The sequence below is a fragment of the Pinus tabuliformis genome, chromosome X, assembly GCF_031772625.1.
Source record: "Pinus tabuliformis cultivar Carrire ecotype Pingquan chromosome X, CPIR1, whole genome shotgun sequence".
NCBI lineage: Eukaryota > Viridiplantae > Streptophyta > Pinopsida > Pinales > Pinaceae > Pinus > Pinus tabuliformis.
The window spans coordinates 401,994,744-402,020,259 of NC_142308.1; the positions used below are offsets into that span (position 1 = coordinate 401,994,744).

The 25,516-nt window shown below is 41.9% G+C and overlaps 2 protein-coding genes across 2 annotated transcripts in view; one reads left to right on the plus strand and one right to left on the minus strand.

The window, feature by feature from the left end:
- LOC149140215 (leucine aminopeptidase 1-like) overlaps positions 1 to 25,516 on the minus strand; it is an 82,478-nt gene that overhangs the window by 11,616 nt on the left and 45,346 nt on the right. The window lies entirely within an intron of this gene.
- On the plus strand, positions 12,203 to 13,082 carry LOC149140216 (uncharacterized). Its single transcript, XM_089448412.1, has 2 exons — positions 12,203 to 12,503; positions 12,620 to 13,082. The coding sequence occupies exons 1-2, from the start codon at positions 12,376 to 12,378 to the stop codon at positions 13,080 to 13,082; spliced, it is 591 nt and encodes a 196-aa protein (XP_089304538.1). The 5' UTR covers positions 12,203 to 12,375.

Sequence of the window (25,516 nt, forward strand, 5' to 3'; positions counted from 1 at the left end):
GAGAACCAAACACTCTCCTATAAAAGATACAATGCATGAAGTAAATCAACATCCTGCCCTAGCGGAGAAGATCCAAGAGCTAATAGGTCTGAGGATCAGACCCATCTCTCCTAACATCTGAGGCTGAATGAATAACACTGAAGAAACTCAACAAAGTTTGTTGCGCCGATGAAGAGCCAATGGTAAGTGCAAACTATCCACTAAATCGTATCCTGGGGTGCTTCACACACTGCTAAATGTTGGAGGACCTAGTATGTCTCCTAGGAACGGATCTGAGACGAAACTATTGCTGAGATCTCGTGTGGCAGGGTGAGGTCCCACGGATCCTCACTGATCTGGAGTCTGGATACGTACTGGTATCAATCGATCTCTTGGTGCCCCTGTCTGAAGGTAGTACCCTGAAAAATGTCGTGATCCTCTATGTGGGGTCTGGTCTGATGGGATACTAAAGAATATGCGCTCGGAACCTAAGAGCCTCCTACATATATAGGGCCAAACATCTCTAATCAGGATACCTGAAAAAAGTTGGCGAGGGTCCAAGAATCTTTGAACAAGCAATGAAACCTTCCTCTGATCTCGTAGTAGATAGGGCATCCAAGGATGAAGTGCACCTCAGTCTCCACTTCCTATAAATAACATACCTGGCGCAGTTTGTCTAGTCTATCCACTTGGTGATCTGTCTCTACCCGACGTCTATGAGAACCCACTCTGAACTGGCCTAGAGGAATGCGAAGAGCATGCATCCAGTGGTGAAACATATACTGGGGTCGAACAATGAGCCCGTCCCTCAACTCCAAGAAGTGCTCAGCGTAGAAGGCCATCTTTGGGCGCAACCCTTCTGGAGGATTGACCCAAGTGACCTGGACGAACTGCATGTAGATGTCCTCCCTAATGATCTTGTTTAGCTCCTGTCTAGTAGGTAAAAGGTGACCAGGAGCATCTAAGGAATATCAGAAAGGAGGGAGATGATCCAACTTAATTCCCATTGAATCTAAGAGGTTTGAAACTCCTATAAACCAACATCTGGCTCGGCCTGAGGGAGTAGAACGGGAAATAGTCTCAAAAGAGCAATATGCCAAAGTAAGGATAGCAGTCCCTATTCTTTATCGAGTATGCCAAGCCCTGGACACGATGCAAGAATGAAACCAATCTGAAGACCGTCTCAAGCCGAAAGGGCTAAGCTCCAAACTCTGCAAGGATGATGTGTTGTGGCACTGTCAGTTTGCACCTAATGATGCGGCGGAGAAGAAGAATCTGGACTCTCTCAGCTGAAGCCCAATCTGACTCAAGTAAAGACGGTCCCCAAATCTCTGAGCCATATAGAACAGTGGGACGAATCAAGGTGTCCATGAGGCTCATCTTGGACAAGATGTCCTGGAAGTGATGTCGAAAGCACTGTCTCTCGAGAAGGGCTAAGGATCCATATCCTTTGCTGATCCGAGGCTGAAGCATTGGTCACAAACTAAAGCGGGGACCTAAGAATTGCACCCCCAAGTAAGTATACGTGCTAGTGATCTCAATCTCCTCCCCTCTGAATAAAAAGTGAAGGTCTGAGGTTTTCTTCACCCCATTGAAGATCATAACCTTGGTTTTACCCAGGTTGACCGTCAACTGTCGATGGTCACAAAACAGAGCTAAGGCATCCAGCTGCCTCTGTAATCCTTCTGGGGATGAGGAGAGGAGGACCACGTCGTCAATTTGCAAGCCCCAACCTACGAGAGTCAACTAGCCTCGAAATATGCAAGTTGCCACTTGTTGTAGGCTACAATCTGATTGAGGCACCAACCTTGAAGATGCGACCAACTACTCATTGTAGGCTACAACTAATTGAGGCTCCAACCTCAAGGATGAGTAGGCTCCAACCTACTCTAGGCTCCAACTTGATTGAGGCTCCAACCTGAAAAGCGAGTATGTTCCAACTAACTCTAGGCTCCAACCTAATTGAGGTTTCAACCTCAGCAATGAGTAGGCTCCAACCTCTTTCCTTTGCTTCCTTGTGGACTTCTATTTCATCACATTTTCAAACTAAATCCACGAACATAAAATATCACTGAACCATAGGTAGTGTTTTAATCTACAACCAATACATACCAATACTACCACTATCTCTACCACTACAACAATCATTATCTATGTCATAGAACCTATAACCACTACACTATCATGCAACTGTTGAAGTTTCTAAGTGTACTAGTTAGAAACCCTCCATGCACTTTACTGATTTATTCCTACCTACTTGTTTTGTTACTTAACAAGTTATTTACAATGTAAACACTGAAAATAAACACTAGTGTATGCTCAACATATTACAGATCAACAACTGAAGGAAACAGAAACAATCACACCAAATAAAACCGTTATTTTTGGACCAATGTCCCTGGATAAACCCAATGCGGGAAAACCGGTGCAACTATCTGAGGGTTTTCTTATTAAGCAATTCAGAGTACAATCTGGGTGCCAAATCCGGCTTACCCAACAGATAATTTCCTTGGCAGTAGTACATCTCAGTCTGAGACAAATGTCCCGACTGAAACCCCAAATAAACCTTCCGACAGTTCCTCAGCTCCAATCTACCCCAGAAACCCCAGCGTCTACCTTTCTGGACTGCATCAGCCTCTCTCTGCCAAGTGTTTGCCCTGCGTCACCCTGAATGGGCCTACGTCAGCCTCAAAAGGCCCTGCGTCAGCCTTCTGGCCCTCTGCGTCAACAACGCTGGCCTCTTTGAAGCACTGCACAGCTCTCGGCTGCCTCTGCGTGTCCCTGCATGAGCCTTGGCTGCTACTGCGTCACTCTCTCTGGCTCTTACGCTGCTCTCCCGACACTATCTCTGCCTCTCTGTCTCTCTATACTCAATGCCCCTCATCTACAACTTCGATCACTGATTCTATCTCTCTTAGCAAACCCCACTCTAGAGAATAGAATGACTGATCACTCTGGTGTGTTCTCCAGGTGACCCTCAAGCCTCCTCTTATACTTTTCTCGTTGACATATCAACGGCCGAGATTAAATCCCTAATCAACGGCTAAGATTAGATCTGGCTTGATCCATGTCTTTTGGACCATTATAACACAGTTTTATATTAATCCACATTAATATTTTAATTTCCCTAAGTTTAGACTTAGGGACTCCATTAAAAATATTAATTATTTTAATATCTCCTGAACTGTTTAGAATCTGCCCAAACCCTTTCTGGGTATTGGAGATCTCATGTGCCCCAACCTCTCCACCAAATTTCGTGGCTAGAGCACATCCGATGCTACCACAAATCAACACTCCCTCTTAGCGAGGAGTGTGCTCTAGTAATACTCCTCACTGAGCATCACCCTGATCATCCGGCATCGGTTCCTGTGTTGATGCTAGGCCTGCTACCCACCATCCTCTGCATTGTTGTATCTTGTACTGTTGCCCATGGTTCCGCCACTACCACTGCTGAATCTGTACAACAGCTCCCTCTGCATCTGTGCTACTGCCCATGGCTCTGCCACCGCTGCATCTCCCCTCATCATGCTGCATCGTGCTGCCCACTGCTGCACTGCAAGTCAGTTACTGAGAAGTAAGTAACTAATCTCCCAACTCTGACCTCTCTGTTGGGCTAGAGACCCTCCTGATGTTGAAGCTCCCTCTGCCGCTGACAAGTGCCCCCTCTTTGACCTCTGCGCTATTGCAACAACTCCCTTCATCTCGCACCGTTGCACACCTATCTGTGCCATCATGCAATGGTGCAACACTCCCGTGCCTCTCGCACTGTTGCAGGGAATGTTGCACCAGCTCTCTCTGTTGCTCCATCCACATCCATCTCTACCCATATCAGCCAGTCCGACTACTCCTCTTTAGGGCTGGCTCCCGTAGCAAGATCTAATCCAAGAGGCTAGGTACCTCGAGGATCCTGCCCCTCATCGCCTGTAGTCCGCCTGACTACAGCTCAATGTCTCCCCACTTTTGCTCAAGTGGTGCATGTGCACTCATGTCACAGTCATCGTCTGTCTCCACTTCCTTCTCTACCCTTGTTGGCGCTACCTTAGTCTCGGAAGACTCTCCCTTACTCTTCTTCCTTGGACACTGGGTCGCATAATGACCCAGCTCCCCACAGTGGAAGCACTTGATCTTGGAGAGATCCTTCTTCTTCCGCTTTTCTTGCTTTCCCTCAGATGCTAGGGCAACATCTTCCTCCTCTTTGACTTTGATCCCCTTACTGCTGCTTCCCGCCTTTGACTGTCATCTGATCTCTTCTTGGCGAAGAGCCGCCCACATCTCATCCCAAGGTGGAAGCGTCCCTCTGCCCAGTATACTCTAGACAAATACCTCCCAGTCTTCTAAGACTGCATTCAGAGTTGTCCTCACTATCAATTCTTGATCCGGCGTGGCTTCTATTGTAATCAACTGATCTCGGATTTCATTCAGTCCTCCGAGGAAGGTGTCAATTGGTTCTCCCTTCTTCATCTAATATGACCTCAGTTGATTCTCTAGTAACATCCTTCTCTGCACAGAAGTATGCTTGATCTGGAATTTATCTAGGACAAAGAATTAAAGGTATTATAGACTCATGTGCATGGATGTGCCTATGTTACTTATGCAACGGATCAATAAGATTGCTAGAATACATAGACACTGAGGCAATCAGAGAAAACATAACAGTCAAACATGTAAACAAAACAAGTTTAATAAGGAGTTCACCGAAAGCTCCTGGGCTACGTCTCCTTGTCCAGCCTTTCAATGGTGGCCTCTCTATTATGTTTCAAGCAGAGTTTTTACAACAGTGAGCTCAATTCGAAACTCACTAAACAGAATGAAGTCAATAGGAATGGAGTGCACAGACTCTCCTTAATGAAACTCGACCTCTGAGGGTCACAGTAGTATGTCAGGCTTATGCCGAGGAGTTTGCTTGAACCTCTCAAGCCTTCAATGGAGTATACAGGCTCTCTGACTCTCTCTGGCTCTGTCTGTCTCGACACTGCCTTCAGGTCAGCTCACCTTCTACTCTTTGTTCTCTGCTATTAGCTTCCTGCGTCTAGCTAACTCTCGTCTGCCTCTCTGTGTGTTTTTTGCTTTTGTCACGTCACGGCTTTAAAGCCAGTTTGTTCTTTTGACTGTTCGTTTCTGCTTCTCGGCCTTCTGGTTTCCTTACCTTTGTCCATTCGAATTCCTTTGCTCTGTGTCATCATCACTAGGTAACGCCTCGCAGGGAGGTGGCCACTTGTTTCCCAACAAACTGGGTGTCAGAATCCTTGAATCATTTTTGAATGGTCGTTAATTCCATTTGCTTCAAGATCGCCCGCGAATCATGAATCGTTTGCCAACTCATCATCCACGTCGGACTTCAAATCCCCTGTCATCTTTCTTTTTTTGACCTGTCAAATCTAGTCAGTCATCGGGACGCATCTCCGCCATTGATCTGGGCGCCCCAGATCCTACGGCCATCCTTCATATCTGGCGTACAAGTCGCACGATGTTTACCCATCTGATGCGGGCGATTTTCTCTCCCATCCACCAAACGCATGTCGCCCGATGTGTGGCATTAGGCGAGACTCAGCCAAAACTGCTTACCGCCTCGAGGCCTTCCGATATCCTGTCGGTTTGTGGAATCCCGCACTACAAAACCAAATGCGTTACTTTTCCAAATTTTATAGCAATTTCAAGTCCGAGCGATTCGGGGCTTTCCTTCACTGAGGGGGACGCCCTCTATCGCGTATCAGAAACCACCCCCGTTTCTTGATTTGGCCTACGGTTTTGCCAGTTTGTGCCAGTGCGCGTTACCATGGGCCAACGGTCTGCGCGGTCGACTGAGGGTCCTCGTTGCTCCGCTCTGGCCACAACTGCAACTATTACGAGGATTCATTCTGATAGCTTTGATTTTTCTAGGACTTGAATCTTTTAGCATAATTTGAAACAGTCATGAAAACTTAGAGAGTGTTCTAGGATCCAATTCCGATCATGGCCTTCCCACTAAAAAAGCTTTTGGACCACTAAAAGTTGGTTTTCTTTTAAGCATCAATCAAGTGAGGGTATTGCTTCCTTGCTTGCTCAATTTCTATCCATTTCGCACTACTTGGTTTTGAACCTGGAGTCCAATCCCGAGGTATTCAACATCCCCTATGCGCGTAGTTCTTACCTTCCTATCCAAAATTGTATCTTCCTGCAATTCATTAAGATATTCAGGCAACAGATCATCAATAGAAGGCAATTGACTCTGCTCTTCGGGATCTTCGATTAATGAAGGTTCAAATAGTCTCAAGCTGTCTGCATTAACCACTGAGTAGATGTACATGTAAGCTGGTAGATCAAGGCGAAAAGCATTCTCACCAATTTTCTCAAGTATCTTGAAAGGTCCATACCTTATTGGCTTTAGCTTCTTACCTTCACCTTGCATTCTGTCTTTGCTAATATACAGCCAGACTTGATCACCAACTTGGAAACTATGCTCCATCCGATGCTTGTCATGCCTTGCCTTGTACTTGGCCTGGCCCTTTTTCAGTTGTTCTTGTACTGCCTAGTGAATCGCTTGGATTTGTTCAATGAACTTGGTTGCCTTGTCCACATCACTGTGTCCATCAACTGCTATGTCTTTACCAAAGACAAGATCCAAGGAAGACCTCGGTATGAAACCAAAACAGGGCTCAGTTGTAAGCATGATGCACATAACATAAATGTTCATCCCAAAGTTTGGGATGCTTGTTGCAATAGCCTCTGAGCAACTGGATCACTGTCATGTTGACCACTTCAGTTTCGCCATCTGTTTGCGGATGAAAATTTGTGTTCTTCTTCAGCCTGGTGTCCGTCAATTCCCACAAAATTTACCAAAATTTCCCAACAAATCGGGTATCTCGATCTGATATTATGGAAGTGGGTAATCCAAAATGGACCCATACATGCTAGAAGAACAACTTTGCAATTTGTTCAGCTATAATCTGTTTGTTACAAGGTATTAAAATACACATTTTGCTGAACCTATCCACAACAACATATAAATAGTCATGACCTTTCCTAGATTTAGGCAGTCCTCCAACAAAGTCCATGGAAACACTTTCCCAAGGATGAGAAGGAACTGGTAGCGGAGTGTACAAGCCTAGTTTTCTATTGTTGGGCTTGCTTTTAGCACACATGGTACACCCTCTTACATATCTAGAAATTTTTTCATTCATTTTTGGCCAATATCAAAATCTTTGCAGCTGTGCAACGGTTTTACTTACACCAAAGTGACCTAATATTAGAGAAGTGTGTGCTTCTCGAATTATCTTTACTCTTTCAGTTTGTGGAATGCATAGCTTCCCATAATGATACAAAAGTTGGTCCTTAACATGATAATCCAATTCTTCTACTCGTTTGCCTTGACTTAAAGTTGCATATACATCTTTAAAATCTATATCTTGAGCATATTGTTCAATGTAGCTCTCATGCAATACTGAATTATGCTTAAGTATAGTAGATGCATTTATAATTGGTCTGAACAACATATTTGCAACTTTATTGTGTATGCCCTTTTTATATCTGATGACTAAATGAAATTGTTGTAGAAAACCCATCCATCTATAGTGTCTTGATTACTGCAACTTAGTTTGGGAGTGTAGATATTGAAGTGGTTAATGATCAGTATGTATAACTGTCTCTTTGCCCATTAAGCAATGTTTCCACTTTTTCACACTCTATATTAATGCATACAATTATTTATCATATGAGGGATAGTTAACTACTGTAGAATTAAATGTCTCAGAATGATAACATATGGATTTACCGTGCTGCATCAACACTGCTCCCATGGCATAGTCACTGGCATCTGTTTCAATCTCAAATGGTCTTTGAAGATTGACCAGTGCTAGTACTGGTGTTGTACTAATCTTTTCTTTCAAGGTGTCGAAGGCTTTCTACTGTTTGCCTCCCCACTAAAACACCTTGTTCAATCCTGTTAAAGCATGTAAGGGAGCTGCAATTAAAGAAAAGTTAGAAATAAACTTTCTCCAATATTGTGCTGCTCCTAAGAAGCTTCTAACTTCTGTAGCAGATTTGGGTTTAGGCCAATTTACAATGATTGCAACCTTAGAGGGATGTATCTTCAATTCACCACCCCCTACTATATGTCCCAAATAATTCAAAGATGTTTTGCCAAATTCACATTTTGAGAGTTTAACATAAAGATTCTCTCTTTTCAAAACATCTAGAGTCTGCTTAACATGCTTTAAATGTTCTTCCCACCTTTTGCTAAATATAAGAACGTCATCCAGATATATAATAACAAAATTGTCAAGGAAGGGTCTAAGTACATCATTCATTATTCTCATGAAATTAGCAGGAGCATTAGTTAAGCCGAAAGGCATAACCAGCCACTCATACAGTCCCTGCTTTGTTTTGAAAGCAGTCTTCCATGCATCTTGCGCTGCAACTCTGACCTGATGATAGCCACTATGCAAGTCTAACTTGGAAAAATAAATAGCTTCCTTCAACTAATCTAATAGATCATCTATGCGAGGAAGGGGATAACGATTTTTTATCGTTATCTTATTCAGTGCTCGGTAATCAATGCACATTCTCCACGAGCCATCTTTCTTTCTCACCAGAACAATTGGAGACCCGCATGGTGATGTGCTAGGTCTAATGAACCCCTTCTCGAGCAGCTCTTGTACCTGCTTCTTGATTTCTGCATTCTCTAAAGCGGACAACCTGTACATTCTGATGTTAGGCAATGGAGCATCTTGCTGCAAATTAATATCATGCACTATTTCCTTTTTGGGCGACAGACCTTTAGCTTCTTGAAACAATATATCATATTCTGAAACAAATTTTCCTAAATCAGCTTGTTGTTTAGCATTACAGCCCTCAAATACATTGGTTTTATCGGGTTTCTTTTCCTTTACAACCATCAGTAAAAATTGTTTGCATGAATTTACAATTCGTTTCATCTGCCCTAAGTTTATGAGAGTATAATTATTCTTGAGCTTATGAGCTCTTACAATATATTCGATTCCATCTTTAATGAGTAGATACTCGTTCTCAGCTCTATAGAAAACAGCGTTTCTATCATACAAGGAAGGACTTCTTAAAACAATTCCACATATATCCAGAGGAACTATATCTAACTCAACCTCATCTACAAATGCTGACCCAAAAGAAAACTTAAGTTTACATTGTCTAGTCACTTGTAGCTTTGCTTTATCACACAACCAACCTAATGGATATGGTTTCTTGTGAGGTGTGATTATTAATCCCAACTTCTTTACAATTGCTCAGAAATTAAATTTACTTGTGAGCCACTATCAAACAAAGTATCAATCTTTTGATGATTGGAAATAACTCGAATATGAAAAAGCTCATGTCTTTTTCTCTCATTTTCTTCATTATAAGTAGATTGTGCAGAATTACTAGTAGATGCTTCAGAATTTTTACCTCTTATACATGTGGCTGTGATTGTTGCTTCATCTCCTGAGTCTGACCCCAAATCCTTTTGAATAGCTGCAGCAGTCTTCTTCTTCTTGCCCTCGAACTTCTTAGGTTTCAACTCCAGATGCAGAATCCAGCAGTGTTCATCATCATGCCCATCTTTCTTACAATGAGTGCATGAAGACTTGCTTTTTTGTACACTGTTTGTCTTCCTCTCTTTCCATTTATGTTTTCTTTTCTCCTTATTTTTGCTTGCAGTGGGTTTGGATGATCCCCCAACTTCTTGGTTCCCATTCTTACCTCTAGCTTCTAGATGTGTAGCCTGAACGGATACCTCATCTATGCCGGTGGGATTAAACATGAGGATAGTGTGCCTCATGTAGCTGTGTAGACCACCTATATACTTCAACAGAGTCTCAGGTGAGTCTAACAAAATCCCTAGAATCAAAGCTCTTTTCCTAAATTCTTGGGTGTAACCTTGTACACTTTGCCCTTTCAGTTGTCGAAGAGTTTGCCAGCTCATCATGGCTTGCTGCATGTAGGCTAGTGGATAGAATTGCTTTTTAATTGCAGAAACAAATTCACTCCAGACAGAAAGAATCTTACCATGTTTCTTCATGTCAGCTTGTGTCCTGCCTTCCCACCATACCAAGGCAGTGCCTCCAAGGCATAGGCTGGCCAGCTGAATCTTACTCTTGTTGAAGTCAATGCTCTGCACTCTGCAATAAACATCAATCTGTCTGATCCAATTATCCAGCTTCTCTGCATTCAACTCTCCATCATATATTGGTAAATCAAATTTAACATCTAATTTAATCATAGATGTCTTCTTTTTATTTTCGGGGCTATTAAGAGGCGTGAGAAATGTTTCTTCTTTCCCTTCGCCTTTAGAGTGGTCATGTAGGAGAGATTCTTCTACTCCTTTGTCTTGTTTGGAGTTTGATGAATTTTCATCTCTATTTTTCTTAAATTCCCTATACAATTCCTCCACCATGGATCTCATGGTCATAAAACTATCCATGAACTGGGGGTCTGATTCCGGGTTAGTTTCAGCCAACTCTCCTTCTCCTAATTTAAGCTTTGATCTAGTTAGCATTCAACAACAAGATCCAGCACAAGCTTGTCTAACCTTAGTAACCTAAAGGCTCTGATACCACTTGATCTGAAATTTATCCAGGACAAAGAATTAAAGGTATTACAGACTCATGTGCATGGATGTGCCTATGTTACTTATGCAACGGATCGATAAGATTGCTAGAATACATAGACAAAACTTGAATTGCAAGTTGTGTGGAAAGGAGATACGCGGGGGGGTGTACAGGTTGAAGTACCACCTTGCACAAATCCCTGGACATGATGTGGGGCCCTGTATAAATACAAATCCTGAACTTATCCAAAGAGCCATGAGAGCATTGGGAGAATTAGAGCACACTAGAGAGGCCAAAGAAGAACTCAAAAGGCAACTAAGAAGGTCAGCTGAAGGAAGTGGACCAAGTGGCACTGGTTCTACTGCAGCGTCAGTCAATCCGGTAGCTGCATCATCATTTTTTGTTCCTCGAACCACACCTGGTTCACAACCAACTATCGGTTCAATGCTAAAAAGAACTGAAAAAGAACAAGTTGATAGGTTGATGGCAAAATTTCTCCTCTGGAGTGATATTCCTTCAGCATTGTAAGGAATAATCCATTTTTCCAACCTGTTGTTGATGCTATTGCCAGTGTTGGCCCGGGGTACAAAATCCCTTCTTATCATGATTTCAGAGGCCGGCTTCTTCAAGATGAAAAGCGTGACTGCACCCAAAGATTGGAGGATTTTAGGGCATCATGGGCACAAACAAGATGTACTGTTATGTCAGATGGTTGGACTGACCAAAAGGGGAGAACCCTTATAAACTTCTTGGTTAGTTGTCCCAAGGGGACTATGTTTATCAAATCTATTGATGCAACTCATCAAATCAAAGATGCAAGAACTTTATGTGATTTGCTGGATGTGTTTATTTTGGAGGTGGGTGCAGAAAATGTTGTCCAAGTCATAATGGACAATGCTGCAAATTATGTTGTTGCTGGTAGAATGCTTATGGACAGGCATCCTACTTTATTTTGAACACCTTGTGCTGCCCATTGTATTGATTTGATGTTAGAGGACATAGGGAAAATTCCCTTTGTCAAAGATATTGTTGACTCATCAAAAAGCATCACAAAATTTATTTAAAATCATACATCTGTGCTTAGCTTGATGAGAAGATGCACCAACAACAAAGAGTTGGTGCGCCCCGCCATTACACGGTTTGCGACGAGTTTCATATCTCTTCAATCCCTTTTGAATTCTATGTGGGATTTGAAGAGAATGTTTCTTTCAGAGGAGTGGCGTGCTTCGTCAATGAGTCGCAAACCAGAAGGAGAGGCCGTATGCAGACTAGTTTCATACCAGGAAGACTTCTGGGCGGGAGTGCAGGAGGTGTGCGCCGTTACTGAATCTTTGGTAAAGGTTCTTCGGTTGGTTGATGGTGAGAAACCCGCAATGGGCTATTTGTATGAAGCCATGGACAGGGCCAAAGAAGCCATTCGGTCCTACTATGATGATAAGGGAGATGATGGGTTTCAGAAACAACTCCTTCTATGGGAAGTGATTGATGAGCGATGGAACAACACACTCCATCGTCCCATTCATGCTGCTGGGCTTTTCCTGAACCCTGCATTTTCTTATGCATGTGGGTTTGATTTTGACGCTGAGGTAATTGATGGATTATTATCCTGTGTCCAGAAGATGGTGAGATCTCCAGAACAACGTATAGAGATCTCTAAACAAATTGAGACATATAAGATGTCAGGTGGCACATTTGGCTTTGAGATGGTTGTCACTGATAGGACGATTAAAATGCCAGGTATTTTTTAGTTTGTACTTTGTAACTTTGTTTCAAATTTCATTGTCTCTTCAAATTCCATTTTTTTCTTATGTTTATTTAAAATTTTATTTGTAATTTTGTTGTAGACGCATGGTGGAAGATGTATGGTGGCAGAGTACCCCTTTTGCAAAAGCTTGCCGTACGCATCCTCAGCCAAACATGCAGCTCCTCAGGATGTGAGCGCAATTGGAGTGTATTTGAAAAAATACACAACAAGAAGCGCAATAGGTTAACACTTAAAACATTTAAAATATTGCAAATTTCCAAATAAATTTTTGAATTCATTAAACAATATTTTTTTTATAATATTAATTATTAATTATTATTTCATAAACTTTGTACAGGTTGGAGTCCCATAGACTTAATGACATGGTCTATGTCTACTACAATCTTCGATTGTGGGTGAGGCAACTAGAGAGGACACCTGATATGGATGCCATCTCATTGGATGGGATTGACACCACTGCTGAATGGAGGGTTGAGACCGAGAGGCCTCTCATGGATCCCACTAATGATTGGTTAGTGCAGGATGAGGGGGAGGAGGAGGGGGAGGAGGAGCAGGAGGAGGAGCAGGTGGAGGAGGAGGAGCAGGAGGAGGAGGTGACACCGCCTACCCGGGCTACCACTACCACCAGTAGAGGACGTGGTCTCCGTCTACCTCCTGTAGCTGCTACTACTAGTTCTTCAGCTTCTAGAGCACGTCAGACTCCACTGCCATTTCCACCAACACAGGCACCAGCTTCTACATCTAGAGGGAAAGAGAAAGCTGTGCCATTTTCTCGCAAGAGGGGCAGAGGAAATCAATAGGATTAGACTTTCATTTTATTGTATATGACATTATGACATGATGAGATACATTATCATATTTTTTTTTGATATTTTGAGGCCGAGTTGGGACTCAGGACTTACTATTCAGGACATGATTCAATGTTATGTGTGATTTTAGCGCTAGAAATGATATTAAACATCTTATATATTAGTTTTTTTATCATATTTATGTGTCAATGTATTTATTTTATGTTGTAGATGGTTTAGATATTAAAAAAATTGAAAAAAAAATGAATATTTTTGTGCCAAACGCTTTTTTCCCGTTTTTTTCCGCTTTTTTCCCGCTTTTGCCGATTTTTTCCGCTTTATTCCCAGCGCCGATTTAATCCCGCTCGCGCTTTTAACAACATTGCTCTGTACTCAATGCCCCTCATTTGCAACTCCGATCACTGATTCTATCTCTCTTAGCAAACCCCGCTCTAGAGAATAGAATGACTAATCACTCTGGTGTGTTCTCCAAGTGACCCTCAAGCCTCCTCTTATACTTTTCTCGTTGACATATCAACGGCCGAGATTAAGTCCCTAATCAATGGCTAAGATTAGATTTGGCATATCCATGTCTTTTCGACCATTCTAACACAATTTTATATTAATTTCCCTAAGTTTAGACTTAGGGACTCCATTAAAAATATTAATTATTTTAATATCTCCTGCAATGTTTAGAATCTACCCAAACCCTTTCTGGGTATTGGAGATCTCATCAGCCCCAACCTCTCCACCAAATTTCGTGGCTAGAGCACATCTGATGCTACCACCAATCAACAACAACCTGCAACCACTGCCATACAACTTGCAGCCATCATCTCAATTGTCACAAAACTCATGTCAATCTCTGTTGTTGGATGCCATACTGCTATACCCAACTCTATTCCAAATAGAATTGCAATTTGGTCACTCAAACCCTTCCTCGAAACCTGTTTAATTCATGTATCAAAATCACCTACAACAAGCTCATAACTTTACCAAACATGCACAAGAGCTTTTGATCATCAAATATGAGACAAAACACAGTGAAACCCCTCTAGCCACATCTTTTTTTGAGCCCTAAACACTCTGCCTCTTCCAGATTTCAATTTGGATTAATAATGACTCCAATAACCCATAATAAACCATATAAAAGGTTAAATATTCAACAAACTGCCCCTTTCTGAGCGCCCTTCAATGGATCGTTGAATTCCAATTACCGGCACGGGTCACCAAAAGTTGAAAACACTGCGACAAAATGGGCGAATATATTAAAAAATAACCAACCTATTCACACCATAGGTCGAACTCTAGACCACACATACATTATACCAAGAACTTACCAATTCTCTCTCAGTGTACCTTGGAACACTGGCGATTCTCATTTCTTTATTATGGAGTCACCATATTCAACGAAGCCCTGTTGACTCTCCAGACCTTCCTGGGTCCGGCTATATTGTACTCGCCCTCATTTGTGAAGGCTCAAGCCCACAATGCTACATTGTACTCGACCTTGTCTATGTCAAGGTCTCAGGCCACATTGGCGACAGTACTCGACCTTATCCTCGTCAAGGCCACAGTGGCTACAATAATCAACCCCAGGGATCATAATGATATACCATACTTGGCCATTGCCTTAGGGGTCACAGTGATATACAATACTCTGCCATCATAATAGATTTGCCTAGGGCCATAGTGGCCTTCCCCTGTCAATACATGAAAGCAATGTCGAGAGGGGTTGTCAATCGATTACAAAGTGGTTGCTTAGCCACCATTCCTCGTAACGAAACCAGACTTAAAAAGAATGTGTCCCGCATACAACCCAAGTTGGAGGAACCGAACCAAATCAAACAAGAATAGCATCAAATCAAACAAAATAGTTTTGGCCGCAAACCACTCATGCCAAACCACAGACGAATGATCAATTGCCAAAGTTGTGTGACCAAACAATTTGTGACACCATATTTATAGTTTGGGCCATGGAAGGGCCAACCAATTTTGTTCTAGGGAATTCAGGATTTTAATAAATTTAAATGACCGAGCCGACATCCCATGTAACCGATTCATATGACTTGGACCTTAGGGTCTTTGGACAACTCGTCAGTGACGTCGATGATCCACGTGGGAACCTGAGAGAGATGCCATGTGTCACCCAAATTTGACCTCCTTGTCATTCCAAAAATGTTATTGATCACTGCCACATGGCAACACCTGGTGAGACCATGTGTCACTACGTTGACATCATTGAATACCATGTCATCTCCCAATAAGGTCTTCTTGTCAAAGTTTGTTTCTCTAGGATGATAGCATTTGTGAAATTCTAGGGTTTTGATGTTAAACCTTAGTAGAAGTGAAAATCTCTGATGTATGATGACAATATGATAATTTGAGATTTGTGTAAGATTGTTGAAATCTAAGTTTTAGTTGTGATTGGCGTTTGATTGAAAAATCTAGGGTTTGCAGCTAACCCTAGTAGAAGTTGGTCATGTTGATGACTAAGATATGATTGGTTTTGATTGTTAATTCTCATGTATGATATCTAGGATTTGTATGAAACCCTAGTGGGAAGTCTAACATATAAATAATGAAAGTTGTTAGATACTTTGTAGATCTATATTTGAATTGTTTCTAGGGTTTGCTATAAGTTGTAGTAGGGTATGTCGTACCTTTGGAAGGAGCATTGAAACCCTAGATGTAATGAAAGTTGTTATGAAGTAGTCTAGGGTTTATGACAAAGTCCCTAGCAAGATGTTGAAGATTATGTCTCTTGTTTGTTTTAGTATCTGATATATATAAGGTTGAAATGCTTCCGTAATTTTGATATGGCTAACTTCATGCTTCTATAGATTTGGTTGTACTTGCTATCTAAGTTGTGCAGGGACACAATCTTCAATATGGTGAAGATGTTTGTTGATATGATAAGCATGATGTGGATAGTGATGGTAATGATAACTCTGATGTAATGGTTGAAAGTGACAAAAGATTCTCCAATGTCGAAGAAAAGAAGTTGATCTCCTTAGATTAAGAGGGACCCTGAATAAGAGAGATCTCCCTGAAATTAAGTGGGAGACTGAATAAAGGGAAGCTCCCTGGTTGAAAGGGCATAGCATAGTTTTAATTGGAGAATGCTTTTTGAAAGATATGTTGCTATATATGAAGTAGGAAAGGAAAGTATATGATTGAGGAATCTTTTGTCAAAGATTCAGTTGATAGTCCTACTATGTTGAGAAGCAACATCACTTGTCTGGAAGACCCCGAAGGTTTGTATTTGATTATGTACATGTGAAAGTATATTATTGATTGGGGTTGTGTTTGTACAGGTGAATCTCTCGACGGCATGTTGGATCAAGGAGTGTTGAGGCTTTGTAAGTGAAGCATTGCCTGGGAGGACATCTGGCCGGCACTTTGTGTTGATGTCTAGGTCCCGAAGTTGGAAAGGTGTTGTTGGCCATAGAGCTCTATTTTTGGATACACACCTGGATCCCTGGGTTGATGGTTAGTAAGTAAGCTTGATCGTACATAGAGAGCCTGAAAGCTTGAGTCCATCTTAGTCCCACCTGAATAGATTGCCCTGGTGAGGAACATAGTCCGTGCAATTGCGGTGCCTAAATTGTTGAGAGACCAATGGATAGATTGCCCTGGTCAAGAATCTAGTCCATGGCATTGCGGTGCCTAAACTTCTTCATAGATGATCTGATTTGAGATCTTCCATGTACCTCTTTGATTATATGTAAATATGAAAACCTCCCTACTTAAGAGGGAATGTTGGAGAATGTAACTAGGTTCATGTTGAAGAATCTAGGGCATCTGGGTTATAGTGAGATTCTTCTTACGATGATAACAATTTGTGAAGTACTTTTTACTTTTCTTATTAACACAATCTTCTCTTACCATTATTAGAGTGAGTTCACTTACTTCATAAAATAGTTACCAAAACAAAAGAGACAAGAACACAAGATGTTGGCTCTCAACCAAGGCAAAACCTCTCTCTCGTAGAGAGGAAAACTCTTCTGCAAATTTCTCTTATTGAAGCTTCAATTGACAAATGCCAAACCCTAGACCCTTGACAAGAAGATCCTCCAAGCACAAGTCAAGCCTTTCCTTTTGATCCGAGATCACTTCCTCTTGCAACACTTCGTCCTCCTTTTTTCTCCTTTCAGTAACTAATAGCTTTACTGCAACAACCCTAGTTTGCATGCCCTAGAAGGGACATTCTTCTTTTCTTCCTTCGCTTGAGATGTATACTTTCTTAACTAGGAAGAGGACCTTATTCTTAACCCAACCAAGCTCTTTTCTCTGATGTAGTTGCAGATCTAGGACAACAGTAGTATGGCCCTTATTCTTCACACGTGTGAGGGGATACCTTCAAGAATTGTTGCTTTGTTTGCTCTCTTTCCTTCGCTTGAGTTGTCTTCTTCCTTCACTTGAGTAAGAGGCCTAATTGGCACTCTTTTCTAGCCCAACCAAGCCTCTTTGTATGACTGTACTAGTAGGTCTGTTATGGCAGCAAAATGAGCCTCTTTTACCTCGCACGTGTGACTATAATTAGGCCTGAAATGGACCTTTCAAACTCGGCCTTCTACCCTTCCTTCTTTGCTGCAATAGAGACACCTTCTCTTGTCTTTTCGCACCCTTTTCTTGCTTCACTACTTCGTTGATTTCATAGATCATTTGCTTGCTTCTTGGGTGAGGTCGAATGACCCTACATATAGGAGTTTTTCCCTCCTATTGAGCCGACTTGATCAATTGAGGTCGACTTGTCCTTAAAATTCCGAATTACTTATTTTGGTGAGGCCGACATATAGAGGAGGCTTATGACTTTGCTTGAAGGTCATTCTTTGACTCTAATACATAAATTTACATGGTGTAACATGCCGGTAAGGGTCTTCAACAATTACATTGACTCTTTGACTTTTCTAGAAGCACTCAAATATGTGCTTGACCTACCAAATGAGCAAGAAACTCATTAACAAAGATCAAAATTACATTTATGAAGACCAAACCTAGTTACACTTTCTTCAACAATTCGGTCTTCATTATTGTATTTGGGTGAAATGTAATATATTTCTAAAGCAAAAAGAATTTTTTATTATTATTAAATTGACTTATTAAAGCATGGGTTTCATGCTTGGGTCAATTACAGGTCAAGCCTCCATCGTAGGCTTTAGGTTGTTGTCAAAGCCATTTATTGTTTGGTCAAAGACTCCTCCATCAAGTCAGCCTCAATTAAATTATCTTCAAGTCAATATATTCATGTCGACCTTATACAGTGACACATCTATTCATATGGTCATGTCAGCACATTTATGATGGACAAACTACTATATATACCAAGATGAGGTTTTCGCATTATACCAACACAGAAGCTCGCATAAAATCACAGAAGGACAAGTTCGATATCTCTGAAGTGATGTGCGAATATCTCTGAAATGAAGCTCAGATTACCACAGGTTCGGTGCTACTACAATAACTTTGTTTCGGTACCACAGCAGTGAGAAGGGTATAACTATAGTGACCATGGTTTGGTTTGAGTTTAAGGGTATGACTATAGTAATAAGGGCTCGGTGTTACAACAGTGAAGATTTCGGTGCATATCAGTGAGAAAGGTTCAATGTCACTACAATGAGGAGGTCTTAGTGCTGAGTGCTATTACAATGATGATCTCTCGGTGGCATTACAGTGAAAAGGATGACATGATGGAAGGAGTCTCTAGTCTAGATTGTAAGGGTCTTAGTTGTCTCATCTTGAATCTACTGAAGGAAGAACTTTGCCTGGGTTTTCCCCTAGAGAGGGGTTTTGCCCTAGCAGCATACCTACAACTTGTGTTCTCTTTTATTTGTTGCTTGGCATTAGTCTTGATGATGAGAAAAGATAATTCAAGAGAACTAATAATAATAATGAAAACATCACAAGATAATGTCATAATCAGAGAAATCAATTAACTGCCACCTCCTTGGATTTCTCTAACATGAGGAGGCATTCATTCATCATCATAAATTCAATCTAAGGGTCTTAGTCATCTCACCTTGAATCTACTGAAGGAAGAACTTTGCCTGGGTTTTCCCCTAGAAAGGGGTTTTGCCCTAGCAGCATGCCTACATCTTGTGTTCTCTTTTATTTGTTCCTTGGCATTAGTCTTGATGATAAGAAAAGATAATTCAAGACAACTAATAATGATAATGAAAACATCACAAGATAATGTCATAATCACAGTAAAAGAATGTTCAATGAATTAATTTGGAATGAGCAAACAGCTCAATGATAATACAGAGATATTTACAATAATAGAAAGTTGAAACATCAGGTTTCTATGTAGAATATGGAAACGCTCAGTTTCATCTAAGAAACTGCTAAAAGAATACAAATAGCAACAGCTAAAAGGAATGAGCATTAAATACTAAATAGGAATATTCTAATACCCTCCCTTAATGCTCAATCTATTTACAACACCAATAGACCCTCTGAATTTTACAAATTTATCAGGACCAAGAGGCTTGGTGAAAATGTCGACAGGCTGCTCTGTTGTGGGAACATATTGCAACTGAACTGAGTCGTCTTCAACAAGCTGGCGAATGCAGTGGCAATGAGTTTCCACATGCTTTGTTCGTTCATGAAAGACTGGATTCTTGGCAAGTTTGAGCACTCCCTGATTATCACAAAACAAAGAAGTAGGCCCTGTCTGGGAAACATGCATATCTGCAAGCATACGTCGAAGCCAAACTGCCTCACAGGATGCCTTAACTGCTCCCCGATACTCTGCTTCTGTTGAGGAGAGAGCCACTGCCTGTTGCTTCTTACTAGTCCAAGTAACAGCACCGGATCCTAGATTAAACACATACCCAGCTGTAGATTTACGGTCATCAACCGAACCGGCCCAGTCAGAATCAGTGTAACCACGGAGTATAGGTTTGGAACTTCGAGTGTATAGGAGACCATAATCAGAAGTGCCACGCACATATCGTAGCACACGCTTTGCTGCTTGCCAATGATCAGCTTTAGGAGCTGACATGAAGCGGGAAATGTAGCTTACTGCAAAACTGATGTCAGGTCTAGTAGCAGTAAGGTAGATGAGACTACCCACTAATTGCCTGAATAAAGTTTCATCCACAAGGGGAGAGGACGACTGTGCTGAAAGTTTGAGCCCTGGTTCCATAGGAGTCGTGGCCGGTTTGCAATCCTGCATTCTGAACCTGTCCACAAGATTTTTGGCATACTTGGGCTGAGAGAGAAAGATCTGATTTTCAGTCTGCCAAACTTCAACCCCCAGACAGTAATGAAGAAGTCCCAAGTCGATCATCTCAAAAGTTCTGCATAAATCTTGTTTGATCCCATGGATCAAATGTGCAGAGCTGCCAGTAATGATAAGGTCATCCACATAGACAACCACAAACAAGATATCATCACCAGTATGCTTGATATACAGGTTTGCATCAGATGGACTCCGCTAAAAACCCTGATCTGTCAGGTACTGATCAATTTTCATGTACCAAGCCCGAGGAGCTTGTTTCAATCCATAGATTGCTTTAGCTAATCGACACACTTTCTGTTCTTGACCAGCAACCTTGAATCCTGGAGGCTGCGTCATGTAGACTTCTTCTTGGAGATCACCGTTTAGGAAAGCACTCTTTACATCCATCTGATGAACTTTCCAATTGAACTGAGCTGCTAGGGCAAGCATAAGCCTTATGGTACTCATCTTGGCTGTAGGAGCAAAAGTCTCCTCATAGTCAATGCCTTCCTTCTGTGAGAACCCTCGAGCCACAAGACGAGCTTTATACTTGTCTATGGTTCCATCAGCTTTGTATTTCACTTTATACACCCATTTGCAACCTATGGGTTTTTTTTCTGCAGGAAGATCAGAAAGCGTCCATGTGCGATTCTTCTGAAGGCTTTGGAATTCGGCTTCCATAGCCTGTTCCCACTCAGATGTACCCTTAGCCTCTGAATAGGTTTGAGGCTCAAAAATACTGTGTAGGTTAGCCATAAGAGCAAAATTGACTGTAGACTGTTGTCTGTTCTTATGTCTAGAAGTTCTACCTTCAAGGAGCTCATCATCCCGGAGATCACCAATGGTTTTAGCCCACCATTTAGGCCGAAGAGTAGAAGAACCAATATCAGGAGTAGAGGAACCAATATCAGGAGGAGGTGGAGAAGACTCAAGAGCAATAGGGGCCGCAAGAGGAGGGTTATTTTCTGGAGGAAGCTCAGATAGAGTATTATCCAGTACTGATGCTACATCATCCCTCCCATCAGGTGGACCGACCGGAAGAAGAACACTGTGAGGCTGATCCTCAGAACACTGCTCAGAAGAAGAAGAAGACTGAAAGAATCCTTTGTCTTCATCAAATACTACATCCCGACTGAAGCTAAGACGACCAGTGGCTATATCTATCAGCCTATAGGCCTTGTGATGATCACTGTACCCTGTCATCATGAGTTTCTGGCTTTTGGAATCCAACTTAGAGCGCTTAGCAGCTGGAATCCAAACATATGCAACTGAGCCAAATACTTTGAGATGACTGATCTTAGGCTTACGGCCAGACCAAACCTCTTCAGGAGTCTTCCCTGTAACAGCCTGAGTGGGTGATCGGTTAAGAAGATAAACAGCAGTAAATACTGCTTCAGCCCAGAATTTGTTTGGAACACTCCTGTGTTGTAGCATGGAACGAGCCATTTCAACAACCGTGCGGTTGCGACGCTCGACAACACTGTTCTGCTGAGGAGTGTAAGGAGTGGTTAATTGACGTTTGATGCCATGAATATCACAGAAGTTGGCAAACGCTGAAGAACAAAATTCCCCCCCATTGTCGGTCCTAAGGGTCATGATGTTACAACCAGATTCTTTTTCCACTAAGGTTTTAAACTTCTGAAAGGTACTAAGAGCATCAGATTTATTTTTTAAAAAATACACCCACATCTTTCTACTGAAATCATCTACAATAAGTAAAAAATATTTGCAAGCAGTGATAGAAGCTGTATTCATAGGACCGCAAATATCAGCATGAAGTAACTGAAGTACCTTAGATGCGCGCCAAGATTCTCCATTTTTGAATGAAGACCGATGTTGCTTTCCCGCTTGACAGGCGCTGCATACCCCCAACTGCTGAGTCTGAATATCAGGTAATCCAGACACAAGTCCCTCCCGAGAGAGCTGAGAGAGATACTGCATATTGAGATGCCCATATCGCTGATGCCATAGAGTGCTGATAGGAGAGATACGTGCTGCTAGAGCCACTTCTGGAGAGTCACCGGTGTCAAGTAGCCTGTATAGACCATGGTCCTCTAGGCCAACAGCAACTGTTAAACTAGTCTCCCTGTCAATAATGGAGCACTTGTGGGCACTGAACACTACATCAAGTTGAGGAGAATTCCTCATAATCTGGCTAACAGATAGCAGATTAATTTCCATACCAGGAACATAGTATACATTCAGAAATATAAGTGTGCGCCCACCAGACTGAATTTGAACTGTACCTCTGCCAGCTACTGTGTACTTTTCACCTCCGCCAAATACCACGGAATCACTGAAAGGTGAGAAGTCAATAAACCAGTCACGCCTGTGAGAGAAATGGCGTGATGCACCAAAATCAATGTACCATGCAGAGGAAGGAACAGGATCTGAAGACCTTTTAGCCATAAAGGCGTAAAAGGCAGACTCTGTCTGCTCGGAATGTTCTGCAACAATTGCTGTCTGATGTGGCCCTCCCTGTTTCCTCTGTTCAGAAGCAATCCTCTGTCGGCAATCTTTCTTCATGTGACCGAACCTGTGACACTAATTACACTGCACACTTTTCTTCCTAGCAGGATCAAAAGGCTGAGAGGAGCCTTTCTGCTGAAAGGACTGAGAGGACTGATATTTTGCAGAAAATGCATTTTCCGAGGACACTGATGAAGCACTACTACCAAACTGTTGTTTCCACCGATCCTGCTGCAGAAGTTTGGTACATAATTCTGGAAACTTCAGATCAACATTTGTGGTGGTAATGTTGAGTGTTTCTATGAAGTGTTCATAAGATTTCGGTAGACTTTTCAAAGTAATGACTACCATATCTTCTTCCTCCATGGTCCAACCAATGGCTTCGAGCTGATCTCGAATGTCTTTAATTTTGTTGAGATGTTCCTGTAAAGACGTATGTTCGTCCATCATGATGGAGAACAACTGATTTTTGAGAAAAAAAGCTCTGCTTTTGTCAGATGTCTCGTGCAGTTCTTTCAACTGTTGCCAGATTTCGGCAGCTGTCTTGCCAGAAGGAATCTGTGGTAACTGATCATCAGCGACAGAGAGCTTGAGAAGCATAACAGCCTCTCGATTTCGATCATCAAATTTATCTTGATCAGTACCAGCTGTACCGGGACGGAGCTCTTTGCCCAAAATGAGCTGATCAAGACGCCTGTATTCAAAAATGGTTAACATTCTTTGTTTCCAAATGTTATAGTTGCTGCCATTAAAGCGTTGATTTCCTTCTAGCATCAGATTGGTGAGCGTGGCCATTTTCCCAAAAAAAACAGAAGTCTGACACAGAGAAAAAAATGTAGCTGCCTGCTTATCCTTTAAATATATATATATATATATTTTTAAATATATTTACCCAGCAAAAAAAATATATCTCCCCAGTTTTAAAAACAACAGCTAATATAGCTAATGTAGCTGTACCCTTGACTGTGGGAAAGGGTCCACGCAAATCTGAAGGAGTATCTGGCTCTCTTCTGAACTCGTTCTCAGCTCAATACGCCTTTCGTTCAGCTGAAAAATGGATTCACAGCCTGCCCAGAATGATTGATAATCTCCAGCAAGGGACACACTGCCACACTCAGGCACTTTTCCGCTTTGATTTTCTTTGCTTGCAGAGACGGATCGAATTGAGATACCCACTGTTTGCCGCTGAAGCTTTTCACGTCCCACGTGAGCCGTTGAAATGTGGCACGAAGCAAGGAGATCCGAAAGTCCACGATTTGATGGACGCGTGCCCAGCGGTGTGCGGTTTACCTGGCAAAGCGGCGGGGGGATCTCCAGCAGCACGTTTGAATATCCCACGTGAGCCGTCGAATATCCCACGAGATTCGTAGATTGAAAAATATGAACCCACGATGAGACGACAAGGTTTTGCCGCAGAAGTAGCCGGATTCGAAATGTCGGGCTTTAATTTCAAGGCGATTCCAAGAATTGCATGTATCCGTAGATTCAGAAAAAAAACAGTGCAGAGACGACAGTCGGGTTCCTATTAGAAATTACACACAAAAAACTGCCTTCGCTCTGTTCGGGAGCTTAAGAACGAGCTTAGGAGACTCGCCAAATTAATTGCGGAGGAGGAAGATGATTTCTGTGGGATTGAGGTCTTCGATCACGTTTCCAGCACCGTCAGCGCTCTCAGGCGCCTCAAATTTGATCTCGAAGTGAAGAATTCGAAGAAATCATCGAAGCCGAAGAGGCCTTTGTCGGAGTTGGCGTGTATGACGAGAAATCACAAATCGATTTTACTCAGATGAAAAACACAGCAGAATTGCTAACTTGTAAACCCAATGCCGAAACAGTCCATAGAGGAATCGGAGACGAGATGAGTGCAAATTGGCCAGCCAGAAAACGAATCCCGCTCCCACGAAACGGTCACCGCCACAGGGTTAATTCCTCAGAAAAATGATAAAGCAGGAGAAGAATCCATTTCTGTATCGAGATGGACGACTGTAAGCTTTTATCACAGTGAGCAAAGCCGAGGCTAAGACTCAGTGAAGGCTACCTGGCTTACAGAGGGCTCGACCTTAGAAAGGACTCAAGAGATTAGGATGCAGAGAGAATAACTGTTCAAGAAATCTCTTAACCTGGCTCTGATACCATAAAAGAATGTTCAATGAATTAATTTGGAATGAGCAAACAGCTCAATGATAATACAAAGATATTTACAATAATAAAAACATCAGGTTTCTATGTAGAATATGGAAACACTCAGTTTCATCTAAGAAACTGCTAAAAGAATACAAATAGCAACAGCTAAAAGGAATGAGCATTAAATACTAAATAGGAATATTCTAATACAGAGAAATCAATTAAATGCCACCTCCTTGGATTTCTCTAACATGAGGCATTCATTCATCATCATAAGTTCAATCTAAGGGTCTTAGTCGTCTCATCTTGAATCTACTAAAGAAAGAACTTTGCCTGGGTTTTCCCCTAGAGAGGGGTTTTGCCCTGGCGGCATGCCTACATCTTGTGTTCTCTTTTATTTGTTGCTTGGCATTAGTCTTGATAATAAGAAAAGATAATTCAAGAGAACTAATAATAATAATGAAAACATCACAAGATAATGCCATAATCAGAGAAATCAATTAACTGCCGCCTCCTTGGATTTCTCTAACATTAGGAGGCATTCATTCATCATCATAAGTTCAATCTAAGTAAGAAGAAGTCACTAAAATAGGCCAGCGAAGGAAGAGATAATCTCAAGCAAAAGAAA

Coding starts and splice junctions, on each gene's coding strand:
- LOC149140216 (XM_089448412.1), top strand. CDS start 12,376: ATGTATGGTGGCAGAGTACCCCTTTTGCAAAAGCTTGCCGTACGCATC. Junction 12,504..12,619: donor CACAACAAGAAGCGCAATAG/GTTAACACTTAA, acceptor AACTTTGTACAG/GTTGGAGTCCCATAGACTTA.